The sequence below is a fragment of the Stegodyphus dumicola genome, chromosome 3 (assembly GCF_044657685.1).
Source record: "Stegodyphus dumicola isolate Sdum_Otavi_A_Nest chromosome 3, ASM4465768v1".
Lineage (NCBI taxonomy): Eukaryota > Metazoa > Arthropoda > Arachnida > Araneae > Eresidae > Stegodyphus > Stegodyphus dumicola.
This window is the reverse complement of record NC_140770.1, coordinates 57135402-57149694: the sequence shown is the minus strand read 5'-3', so window position 1 is coordinate 57149694 and position 14293 is coordinate 57135402. Positions and strand designations below refer to the sequence as shown.

General features: G+C 28.6%; 1 protein-coding gene across 2 annotated transcripts in view; it reads right to left on the bottom strand.

Moving 5' to 3' along the window:
• The window catches only part of LOC118192220 (U11/U12 small nuclear ribonucleoprotein 48 kDa protein-like), a 42017-nt gene that overhangs the window by 7903 nt on the left and 19821 nt on the right, over window positions 1–14293 (bottom strand). Inside the window, exons 5-8 of one of the 2 annotated variants that reach the window (XM_085812923.1) lie at window positions 8869–8946; window positions 4657–4836; window positions 3867–3979; window positions 3689–3759 (exon numbers count right to left, since the gene is read on the bottom strand). In XM_085812923.1, the coding sequence (XP_085669049.1) occupies window positions 3689–3759; window positions 3867–3979; window positions 4657–4836; window positions 8869–8946 (442 nt within the window). The remainder of the gene's footprint in view (window positions 1–3688; window positions 3760–3866; window positions 3980–4656; window positions 4837–8868; window positions 8947–14293) is intronic. The other variant, XM_035363134.2, reaches the window with a different exon arrangement.

Below are 14293 nucleotides of genomic sequence, written 5' to 3'. Positions count from 1 at the left end.
TGTGATGGTGTACTTATTTTAATGTTATTTTTTTGTGCGTTGAATTTTTTGATTTGAGCTCTATGGTTATTGATTCGAAAGTTAAGATTGTTTTTAGTCTGTCCTATATATTTAATATATCAAGTACCGCATGTAATCATGTAAATACAGTTAAATGTTTTTCATAGAAATTGTTTTTTGGGTTTACCTGTAGCAGGCATGGCGTTAAATTTTCAAGTTTGTCATCTAGTGGAATGACATTTAGTGATTTCAATATGAGTTAAACTAGCAAGATATAAAAGTAAGGAGGCTGCTAACCTTCAATACAGTAAAGTTTTTTGTATAAGAACTTTAAAACTTAAAAAGGTTGGAGATAATATATAAAGTGGGTACATTAGGTAAGAGATAAATAGCGCTAATAGCTGCTATTTAGCATATCAAATGTTGTATGAACTTAAATCCATTTAGTGTGAATACAAGTTATTATTACTTGCGCAATTGCTGCAAAGTTAGTTAATAATAATTTATTTCCTAAACCGTATTGATTAATTGATTATATTATCTCCTAAGTTTAATTAAAGTAGAATTATTTTATGTAAAAATTAAACCATCACAAGGAAAACCAAAAAAAGATTATAAAACTAAAAGAAAGAGGAATCCAATCACCTTTGATATAAAGTCGTCAAAAGGAGCTTCAATTACAATTCCACTTCCAAAACAAAATCCTTGCTTTTCTGTACCCAGAGTTAGCTGATGAACCATTTTAATATATTTTTTAATCTTAATAGTTCACCCGGAGGAGAATTAAACTGAGAATTTTGCAAAGTAGAGTTATTGATTTGCAGTTATTAAATTTTCAAATTAAAGTTAGAATTTTGATGTACACATTTTTTTCATTTTACAATAAATATATATATTGGGCATCTGGAAAGTTCTACAGGTTTTTGATGACAAATACAAATGAAGCAGTACAAAAGCATACGAAAATTTCATTGAATCACATAAACACCATTTTGTTCTGTGACATTTTACCATCTCTTTCGCAGCTAGATAATACCTTTTTACTTCCTTGAACGAAGTAAAAAGGAAGTATTGTAATCGCGAAAAGTTTCAGGCAGCATATTTCAACGAAAATATCCATTTTGACCGCTATCGAATGCAATTTAACGATGTTTTTGCGTGACATCTGTACGTAAGGACAGAATAAAATACTCTTTTCCTTCAAAAAAAATTATAAAACTGCTTTAAAATTAATTCTGAAGAGAATTTTTCGTGGCATCTGTACGAACGTGCGTACGTATCTCGCATAACTCAAAAACGAGTAACCTCAGAACGTTGAAATTTTGTATATAGGACTGCTATAACATGTAGATGTGCACCTCATATTTTGGTTGCAATCGGCCGCACCAAACGTATGATTGAATTTTGTTGTTTTTATCTTCCGGTTAAAGATTTTATGCCTTTAGTAAATCTGTGTGCAATATTTTTAGAATTATCAGCAATTTTAAAGTTGTTTAATTGCTGCTAAGACTGTTTTTAATGGCGGCCACTGATGTTTACATTTGAAATAGGAGACTAGTGGATTTGTTTCCAATCTAGAGAAACTTAGCCTCGCAACAACAAAGATAACGCATTCATTTATTATTGCCAATTAAATCATGCTTAATTCTTTCTGGAATTTTTTTGAGGAATTCGTTTGAGATTTACTTCGTAATTTTTAATATAGATATTTTGAGTTTTTATGTATTTTTTCTTCTCGCGAAGTGAGAACTGAATTAATTAAATGAGAAATACTCAATCGTCTGTGAAAAACTGTTTCTTTTTTGTTTTGTTTGCTTAATTTCTTTTATACATAGTTCTAGCTTTATTATAGTATTTGAATAGAACATGTGGCAACTATTAGGTAATTCTTTAAATGATATACATTTTGTGCATTCTGAGTTATAATATGAATGAAATATAATACTGTTAAGTAAACCTAGTGCCAGAGTGTCGCTATGGTAAACAAAGTGAATTTTAAAGAATGCATTTATTCTATTGTGGTTTATGCGCTGTCAGCGAAGTAGATTTAATTCAATCTAACAAGTTCAAATGAAATGCAAGAAAAATGCGTATAATTTAATATTCCGTACAAGGAAGTCATGTGGTGTACACGTCAGATTTTTTAAAAAAGTCGTTAAGTTTATTCCTAAAAACGTTATCGAGGTGCTCTTTAACAGGTTCCAAAGAAGTGAATTTCAGGCCATTAAGAGAATTCTTAAGTGACCTGAAGTGATGAAATCCCAGGAGGCAAAGTCTGGGGGATATAGGGAATCACACAAAACATCCCACACGTACTCAACAAGTCAATGTCTGAATATTCCTTAAATTGTGGAGCTGAGCTTTGCCATGATAGAAGAGAACAGTTTGGAAATTTGTTCACTTTTTAGTACTTTGCTTATATTTCTGCTTTTAAAACTGCCATTGCAGAATGGCATTTTCCCCAATTTATTGTCCGATTTGGTAGCAACAATTTACAATATACAATTCCTTTGTAGTCCCAACCACACATACATTTTTTGGGCATGCAGGCCTCTCGATATACCAAAAGAGGTTCATTTATTTTACCACCATTGGCATCATCTTCAAGGCTCAAATTTTCACTCATTAATTTCTCAAACCATCTTCGAACTGTGCTATAAAATATTACTTTGTGCCAATATAAAGCACAAATTTTAAGTCTGACCAGCATTTTTTGCCTTTTTTAAAATAAAAGAATGTAATATGACAAAAATGAATTTCTGGCTTCTTTATTCTTAGCACTGCACATAAAATCAAAAAAAAAAAAAAAACTGTGCCACAGTACACGCTAGAATTATGCAACGTAGGTAGAAAAGACCATATTTAAATATCTGCCTTGACCAAGGTAACTCTTTATCAGCAAAATAATTAGAAGGAAATGCATTGCAATTTGGAAAAAAATCACAGAAATTTTCACCTGATCCAATACATAGTACATAAGATTAATGCTTGTGAAATTAGTGATTTACCAAATTTATTTTGTATAATAATGAATGTATAAATTATGAATGGACCACCACCCATGCTTTTTCATTGTTAATTATGAAAACATTTAAATAGTTATGGCCTATAGATATGTCTTGGTCAACTATATACAATATAATTAATATTTTCCCATAAATTCCATGTAGAACTTAAAAAATTATCTTGCAGTTTTAACTTAGAAAATTTATCTAATGATTTAAATTTTATCCCAACATTAATATACTCCTGATATTAGTATCTGAACCTACTTCATCTGAATTGTTTCCATACAGTTTGCTTTAAAAACCTGATTTGATTTAGAATTTTATACATTTAATTGCTTAAAATGAGAAAAACGTTTTTTCACAAAAATAATTTTAATAGTTTTTAATAAAATCTTAATTTAAATAAGTATTTTAATAACTTAATATGGCAGTATTTTCATTAAAATGCTTTCATACTATACTGAGTTCCAACTCAAAATCTAACAATTATCCAATATTAATTTAAGGCTAGAAGCCTGCTTTATTTTAAATTTACATGCTTCTTTTCTATAATTTCAATTAGATTTTACCAAAGGAGCAAAGCTTTTTAAAATTGAAAGCTTGTAGCATGAGCATAATTAAAAAATGAAACTTAATATATAACATAAAAGTATTTTTAAAATAATAAAATGACTAGTTACTTTTCACAAGTCTCTTGTTTTCTTGTTTCAGATAAATATGTGATTTGGTTTTCTATTACTTCTTTCATTAACTAGAAATAAAATATATAAATATTTAATATATATATATATATACACACATTCACAAACAATTTTTTTCAAACTGTAATATAATATAAGTTACAGTATTACTACTCACCTCAGTATATGACTTTTTTGTGATATGAACATTTTTTGCTCTATACGACTGCCTTCGACGTTTATAGTCTCTTAATTCTGCCAATATTTCAAGTTGAGTTTTAGGTCTTCCTTCTAAAAATTATTAAAAACTAATTAATTAAAATAAAATTATAATAATTATAATCCTGGAATTTCCTCAAAATTGTTCAAATACCTTACTTTAATATCATGTAGGATTAAATACATTGAGTTTTATTACTTAAAATTTCCCATCTGCATAATTTAAAATTTCCTACATCTATACTCCACAAAAATAATCCATTAAAAATATTTAAAATTATAGGAAAAAAGACACAGTATTCATTTATACACATTGAAATTCTGCATTGAATACTTTTTCAAAACTTATAAAGTGCTTGAACAAAAAAATAAAAATATAAGTATGAATCTTAATTTGTAAAATACTAATAAAAAAAATAGAAAAAAGTTTTACAAAAGAGAACACAAATCGCAACTTTTGCTTGCTATTACATTAATAATATTAATAATAAATTTAGCTTTCAAAATAATATGCTCTGAGATACCTTGCAGTAGATAATCTATTTTTTATTATTTTGAAACTATGAATATTATGATTGCAAAATCATATAAATTTAATAATTAAGTCACTTACAATGCAATGTACAGTTACAGAATATATAGTTGTTCAAAAATTTAATTAGCATTTAAAAATTTAAATAATGTAGTAATTAACATAAAACAGTCACATGCATTTCTGTTTGGGTTCCAGAATCAGAAATTTATCATACCCTGTTCATCTTTTTTTCCAAAGTCAAACAATAAATCTTCCACAGTCACATTCTTTGGCTTATTAGCAGCCTTTCCTTCTTTCACGACATAATCATAAATTGCAAGCCTTTGTTCTGGGGTTAGCTCTACAACTGAACGATCAACAGTCCTTGGTACATTTGGAATCTCATCATGGAACTCTACAGGAAAAAAAAATTTTTTTTTCCTCTTTAACAAACATTCTCTATTCGTAAAAAGCAAGTTTAAAGTGAATTAAATTTTAAATGAAATTGAATTACAAATAAATTATTAATTATTGCTGTGAAATAATCTACTATATCATTTCTTTCTCTTATATTTTTCTAAATGCATATTTACTTAAAAACATGTTGAAAGTACACTTCAGTAAATTTTTGAGTAACAGAAATCTAAAATATTATATAAGTATGCACTAAGGCACAAAAATAAATATAATAAAAAGTTACCTGACTAAGGGGGAACTGGTAGGAAAGATGAATATGTACAGAAAAAGAAATTATTAGAATTTCAGGAAAATCAGACAATTATTCATGATAAAAAGCTATAAAAGCTGAACAAGTCAATAATGCATTTTTTCACCTCTGACCTGGATTGCACTGTTACCTACTACAGCATTGACTTCTAAAATTAGCAGATAGTGTCTGGTGCAATTTCTTGCTAAAATCACCAACTGTAAGTTAATTCACTAACATCTGAGATTATCAAAAGTCATTTACTATCAACTTCTAAACATGAAGAGATCTGGTGAACTAGTTGCCAAGAAAGTGGTTAACAAACATTAGAAGAGAGAATCAGTAGAAGTGCACACCATATGTCATCAGGCATTCTCTTACAGATAATTAGACCCATGTTGGCATGAAAGGAATAGCAACACAAACAGGTCATAAATGTTCATCAACATACTTCTGTGCCGTAAGGATACCACAGATGACAACCACCAAATCTGGCTATCAAAGGAAATAGTCCTCCATACCATACCTCTGTTGTCAGTTTGCACAGAAAAAGCAGAATCCCAAGACAGCCAGACATATCTCCAGACACATCTGTGCTAAACATCAGTATTAGTTCAAACAGGGTTTCATCACTTAAAACTCTTTGCTGTTCCCCTAACTTAACTACTGCCTTCTTGACATTGAAATTTATAACTGCTCACCCATTCCTTTCAAAACTGTCTAATCATGGCATCACCCTGACCCAAATCTCAAGCAATTTTTTGATTTGCTCTTCCAACTTCCTTCAGATTGTGATATATGCTTATAATGAGCATGCATCTGTTGGGGATATACTGTAACAGTCAAGGTGGGTAACTATAATCAAAATCCCATTAAAGACTTACTTCTGAAATCAAGTTTCACTCACCAGTACACATTTAAGTTGACCCAGTTCTGATGAGGTATAGCTCCAGCTATTTAATCTCAGTGAGTGCTAAATTTTAATAATTTGCATATTAGGTAAAAAAAAAGTATCTGCATACGAAATTAGTAAGTTCCTCCCCTCCCAATATGTTTGATTTTTTTGTCTTGGAGTATATAAAATGTTTCAAAATACTAGAAAAGTACTAGCAAACAAACATATACAAAACAGCACACAAACAGACTCTCAATTAACTAAGTTTTTGTATTATGTGACACAAATCTGTAATATCCTGCTTTTCTTATAATTTTCAAAAACCTCACCATAAAAATATACTTAGTACACAGAATATGCCACTCAATTTCTCATGCAGATGTCTACATGTCATCTAAAAAGCAAATTTGAATACTGAATAGCAACAAGACACTATATACTCTGATATTTAACTGATATGCAACATTGCAACAAAGAACCAAATACCACTAGAAAACAAAAAGATTTAAAAGGATATTAAGAATAAAGGTTCCGAATAATAACAAATAATACAAAATAAACAGTTTTTACCTTTAAAATGCAACAAATAATTGTCAATAAAATATTAAAAATATATATATCTATATTTTCTGCTACAACACATATTAATTGTAGAATAGAATAATAAATTATTCTACAATTAAATAACTTTGCATTACAAAAGTAAGTGCAAATGAATATTTTTTTTTGGGGGGGGGCAATATTAAGGTTACCGAGACAAGAATAGCATCTTAAAAGCAATAGCCTAGGCTATAATTTGGCAAATTTTCTTTCTATTTGTAATAATTTAAATTATTGCTGCTTTCTATTTTACCCATGTTTTCTGCTATGCAAGGCAGCTTTGACTAGTTAACTAATTATGGCAAAGAGCATAATGTCTGTCAGGTTTCCGATTATTGCCCAGGACTTCTAAAAAAAACTATACATATATTCATGTTACACATAAAGAAAACAACAAAAATTCCATACAGGCAGTCCATCTGCCAGAAACCGAACTCAGGATACACTACCAGGAATTAAACTGATAAAATGAACTTATGCAATTGGTCTTTAGCAGACATAGCAACAATGGTATTTTAGAAAATCAGACTTTGTTTCAGCCAAAAGGTAGCATTAAAGAGGGCATAGATTTTAAATAAAACTATTATTTTAGAAGGTGATCTATGGGCAAAACTAATTGGCATTTTAGGAAATCAGAACTTCATTTAAAATTTGACACCCCCCCCCCCGAAAAAAAAAAACTTAAATTGACAAAGATTTTGAATAAAACTATCAATTTGGAAGGTAATCTGATATAGGTTATCAGATTACCTTTTCTCTAGAAGCACATATTTTTGTCAGATCACCATCAAAATCAGTAAGAGGTTTATTCAAAATCTACATCAATTCAAGGCTGTTTTTTTGCTAAATTTTAGATGTGTTTTTCTTGTAATTACATCAGAATTATACTGCATATATCTTGAATACTGTTAATTTTTATAGTTATTTTAGCAAGTTCTAAAATATTATTAGAATAATTTTTGTCGAAATACCAAATTAATCTTCAATATTTAATTTTCTTTTCTTTTACTTTCTACTTGATCATAATAATTCCAGTATTTAAATTATTATGTGAAAAATACACTATACAGTACCGTACCGTACTATTCCTGGAATGAAAAACTGTGAAATTCTTTGTTTGAAAAATTGTGGATTTCCCACACAAAATATGTAATTAAATTTCATTGCCAAATAGCAACAGTAAAGCTTATGATCCCATGACTTAAAATAAACTTTATGCAACTGTTATGAAATTTTCTAGTTGCTCTTTTAAGGTAAAGAGCTAAAAATTTCTTTTCAGCTACTCATGAGTTTCTTTCGAGCATGTCCAGTTTTTTATCTTGATCAGTTTAACTCTTGGGCTTTTTTTTTTTAAAAACAATTTGAAGTTGCCAAAGGAAAGGTAGTGAAATAGCAGACATTGCATTAAAGAAAAAAATCCTGTGGATGTGCAATGTATGGATACATTGCCTATTTAAATGAAAATACTAATCTCATGTACTAATAATGCAAATAACTACAAAATTTTGCTGATTTGTTAATGCCACTACCAATTTAAAAATAATATAAAATTCTTTAATTACTAAGTATTTTTATTATTGCTTTTTGTGAATGTTCATGTACTTTCTCCATCAAAAAATTTTTGTGACATTATTAATGTAAATTCCAAGCTACCATAATTTATGTGAAATTCCATAATTTACGTAGAACATTCATGTACATTCCTCACCACAAAATTTCCGTGAAATTATTAATGTAATTTTCAGGCTAAAACAATTATTAGAAATTCCATGATTTAACCCAACAACTTCCTCATTAATTTTGTTTCCAACCATCACCTTCCCAAATGATATAATTAGTATTTTTCAAATAGCATAGCTAGGTATATCACAGTGGTATGCATCAGTCATCTGCAAAGAATTAAATCTTTAAATTTGTTTATCTTAGTAAATTTCAGTTATAATATAGCATATCTTGTAATTCATACAATACAAGATTTTGTCTTGGAGTCAACTTTTTTTATTATTATTATTTAAATATTCTTGTTAATTTCTTAGTAAGTGACAATCTTACTTAACTTACTGGAGTATTAAAACTTCAAACAATTTAATTGATTATTATTTAAATTATACAAACTACATTCACTCCTTTTTAACTGAATTTAACTTAAATGTAGAAAAAATTACTATCACATAATTTTCAACAAAATATTAACTGACATCAATATTGCAATTCAAGAGACAAATGTACTAGTGTTGTTACAGTACCGTATTCTAAACTGGGCTTTTCCCTAGCAGGTACAAGAAAGAGTTTCAGATAAATACAACTCTGGATGGTTTGTATCTCTAAGAGAAAAGTCAATCACTACTATTGTAAGAACACTGTAAGACATGACAGTATTAACTGAACATTTTCTGTCTGAAACATAGAAAAGATTAACAAAGACTGCATTATGCAAACTAAAGAGTGCAACTAAGTACTGTGATCTGTATTTTAATACTACACATACAACCTTAATGATGGTACGTGCATGTGTGTGCGTGCGTGTGTGTGTATTATATACAGGGTGATTCTAAATTGTTTTTACAAATTAAGAGGGGTGATAGTGCTCATCCAAATGAGCAATAATTACCATAGAACATAGGGTCGTATTCCACTCTGAGAGGTGGAAAAGAGGAATATTAGAATTTCAACCTGAACTTACAACAGTATTGGGAGAACGAATGAACGAGTCAAAAAAATTGCACAATCAGTTTAGTGAAAAACTTACAGAGAGCGCACAAAATGGATAAAACCAAAAACTTGGCTTTTGAGTGTTAATTCAAGCTCAGATTTTGATGGCAAAAATTCAAATGTCCATCTTTGGTTGGCAAGGTCTCAACCTCGCAAACGATTGCAACAAGTTAATTATCTAATCAATGTCTGAATATTATCAACTAACTCCAACTTCCACTGTATGCCGAGATTAGCATGAAAAGTTCATGCTGTGTTCCGGCTGTCAGAAGTTCATGTCCCATAGAAGGGCACTTCAAGTAGAATGAGCAAAGCACAGTAAGTCCAGGAGGACAGGATAGAAGATAGCAAAGGGGTAAAAACTGCTACTTTGATACTTGATATCAAGGTAGCAGTATTTTCCCTCCTAATAGATAATTTCCCTCTAATAATTTAGATAATTAACTTGTTGCAATCGTTTGCGAGGTTGAGACCTTGACAACCAAAGATGGACATTTGAAAGTTTGCCATCAAAGTCTGAGCTCGAATTAACACTCGCAAGCCAAGTATTCAGGTTTATTCGTTTTGTGCACTCTGCGAGTTTTTCACTAAACTGATTGTGCAATTTTTTTGTCTCGTTCATTCGCTCTCCCAACACTATTGTAAGTTCACATTGAAATTCTAATATTCCCCTTTTCTGTCTCTCAGAGTGGAATGTGACCCTATGTTCTATGGTAATTATTGCTTATCTGGATGAGTACTATCACCCCTCTTAATTTGTAAAAACAATTTAGAATCACCCTGTATATATATATATAAACACACACATGCATATATATAGTGTTAATCAGTATTTCATAGATGCAGTTTCATTAATTTATTTTCTTGTTAATACATGGTAGAATAAGAAGGTTATCCTGAATTTAATAAGAATGAAAATCAATTTAATTTTGAACTATAATTGAAGACAATTACTGGCAGTGATACTGAGGATATAAACGGAATAATGATACGAAAGGCAGAGATATGTTATTGTGAATGAACTGTAGATAACGATGAAAATATTTCTACACAAGATCACTACGTAATTGAAAAGGTAAAAGTTTGTGATGAAATGATTTATTGATTCATTACCTTATCCGAGGTTTTATTAATTTATTTTCATGTTATTAATATACAGAAAAAAAAAGAAGGTTATCCTGAATTTAATAACAGGAAAAATCAATTTAATTTTGAACTATAATTGAAGACAGTTGCTGGCATTGCTGCTGAGGCTATGAATGGAAAAATGATACAAAAGGCAGGGATAAGTTACTGACAATGAACTGTAGATAATGATGAAAATATTTCAACACATGATCACTATATAATTAAAAAGTACAAGTTTGAGATGAAATGATTTTTTGATGGATTACCTTATCTGAGGAAAAAGGCGGAAAGCCTATTTATGGCATTGTTGAAAGTAAACATATAAAATTAAAATTATTAATACTTATACACACTTCGCTCAGTAATAAGCTTTTAATTTTTATACTCTAAAGATTAATTTGAAACTGCTCATCAGCATCTAAAAATTCTTAAAGAACATAATGAGTTTAAGGATTAAATAATAATAATAAATATTTATATCAGGCTTCATTAAACTTCACTGTTATTTATCTATGAAATAGACATTTTCATACAGATATAATACTAGCACAATAAATCACTGATCAACTGATTTTCTTGTAAAAAGTTTTAAACTGTCATCAATAATATATTCTAATGCAATGCAAATGAAACTTCTATACATTCAATATGTCACAATAGTCACATACAGTGAATAAAATATTGTTACATTAAATCAAAACATCTTATATGATTTAAATTACATAAATTAATACTTTGAAGTGCTCAGGCTTGAGGGGAGGAAATATAAAGGTTACCAAAATTTTACACTGACAAATATTTAAGCAAGAATTTTAGAAATCTGGTTGAAACCTATAAAACACATGATTTGATTTTCCAGAGTTGCTGCAGAATATTTCTTTGACTTGTGATCAATTATTATTCTTGCAAGATTGTAGTGATAATTTTTTATGATCTTTTTTATGTACGTTTATATAATTGATACAGGGCTTAATTTCTAAAATTAGAAGAGCCGGAGCCTTACCGTAGACCCTCAGGAAAGAGGAACAAGAAGAAATAAATAAATAAAATCATTAATCATTAAAATAATTAATGATTAAAGTGATAAATATTTAAAGAAATATATTAAAATTTATTTCATTGGTAATTTTAAATATAATTTAATCTAATAATTTTACTATTAGATAATAATTTAATCTAACAATTTTATTATTAGATTAAATTATTAAATTAAATAATTTTATTATTAGATTAAATATGCTATATATTAGATTATTAGTCCAAAGGGGCTTTGTCCCTGAGGGACTATTGTTTTCATTTTGCGATTTTGCGTTGAATCACTTTGAATGCCCGTTTCACTTTTCAAACTGTTGCCACCAAATATTATCGCCCTGCATTATATTTGAAGAAATTAAATAATGAAGAATCTGCATAAGTATATGTATGTTTTTCGCATTGTGATAAAACAACGGTACCAAGAGCCATTCAATTTTGAATGATGTAATCAATCCTACTGCGAATATGGGCATCTGAAAGCCCAAATTTGAAATTTGTTTCATTATCGAATTCGTATTTTGTAAAACTTTAACGAATTTTTGATTAACAAACTCAACGATTTCAAAGCTAGCCATGGCAACATTGTACAGAAAAAACATTTTTATCTCCAGTGCGTGAGACTGTATATCGGAAATACTAAAGATATAATCTTTTTAAAATTGTTTTGCGATATTTATCTTGAACTGAATTTTATGGTTTAAGTGTAAAGAACAGGATATTAAATAAGAAAAGGTAAGACACAAAATGTTTAAAAAAGCCCCTTTGGATGTAATTGAAAATCTGAAACCTTTCAGATTTTCTTTTTTTAATTTATCTCTAATTTTAATAATCTAATAAGTAATTTTTAATATAATGTTATAGCTAAAAATATAATTTTCGAGATCAAATTTCTACTAAAATTGTTGTTCTATTCCATAAAAGAAGTACCGGAGCCTTCTCATTTAGGGCTTCGGTGCACTCCGGCTAAAATTATAATTTATCGTAAAAACTAAGAAGTACTAGAGCTCAGTTCCGGTTGGCTCCGGCGCAATTTAAGCTCTGAATTGATATAATTAGAGCATATGTCATGAAAAGAGAACATATTAAAAATCTATAAAGCTTAATTTGTAGTTACATATTAGCGCAACCACCTTGAGGAAGAAAAAGAGTGGAGACTCAAATAGAAAATTATTTATTACATAAACATTTCATGCTTGAATTAAGTATTTATTTCAAACATTAAACAATAAACCCACATACTCGAAAGTTTTTGTTTTTGTTCTGGTGAAAATTTCACAGCTATCACTTTAAGGACAGATTCAAAGCATCGTTTCGTTTAACAATTTTGTAGGAAAATACACTGCAATTTCTGTTCTGCAGTTTCTTTCACTGAATTCAAATTCTCCAAATACATGTTTTAAAACTGAGTAAAGGGCAAGAGATATGATTTATGCACAAACATCCTTGGAACTTGAAATAAAAAAAAGCATAGGAAAATGGCAACACTGCTCATTAAAACTAAATAATTATTATGCACATGGTTGCCACAGTATTATGAAATTCTGGCAACTTCTATTAAGGCGGCTTCATCAATTTATGTTTTATAACTTTTTTTAATGTTTTACATAATTATTTATTTATTTAAAGAAAATATTTATGATTAAACCAATTATAGATCAAAAGTATCTACTCTTAAAATTTTCAAATGTTTAAATATTCTGTAATTTCATATTAAAAGATAAAATCTCAGTTATCTGCCATTGAAATATGAATTTTGAACAAATATTAATGATACATTTCTAATTAAAATTTCACTTACAAAAACCAAATTTTATGAGAATTAAATATTTATATTAAAGATGCTAATATTTTATTGCAAGTAGATATCTAAAGATATATTTCATTAGCATAATATATTCATTCTCTGCTTTTGAATACATTTTATGTTTCAATCCACATTAAAAAAAATTACAGGAATTATAAAACAATAATAAGCCTACAGAAATTTTAAAATCAAGATCATATATTTGGAAACATTTACTTTATTTTCCAATTGAACTAGAAAGAATAATAAAAAAAGTAATTTATTTGCAAAAATTGGTTAAGAGAATAAAAATATGCTTTTTTCTTTGGTCATCTTCATATGCATACCCAATAACTAAAAAATTATTTATTTTTTTCACATTATTTTTACAAGCATTTTTAATTCCTTTGAAACTTTAATTAGAAAACAGCAATTATTAAGTTTTGGAGCAATTATTAAGTTTTGGAGTTTTAAAAAAATTCTACTACAGAGTTTTTTAAAAAGCTTCCTACCCCTTATATATCCTTAGATACACCCTAGTTGCTAATAAGTTACTGTAAATATGTATATATAAATTCTGCATCCAATTATGAAAAAATGCAGCATTTAAACAACTGAATAATATTTTAACTAAACAGGAAAGCAATGAATATGGATAATGATCACCCATATTTCAAATTTTTAGATATTACTTCTAACAGGAAATGCAAAGATACTGGATATTAATGCATATTTTTCTTTGTAAATATTTCACATAAAAAGGATATGTTTATTAATATGAGGATACAAATTTACACACTATGCATAATGAGATCGCCAGTAACATACCTGGAAACTGAAATAAAAAATACACTTTCAATAACATACCTAAAAACCATTTAAAACATAAAAAGAAAAAATGAGGGCTTGTCCTTTATAGAGGCCTTGGAGAGAAAGCGCATTTGGTGCATTTTTGCTTTGGGGAAAAACAAACTGATCTGTGCATTTGCAACAGACGATTAAAGACGTTTTTT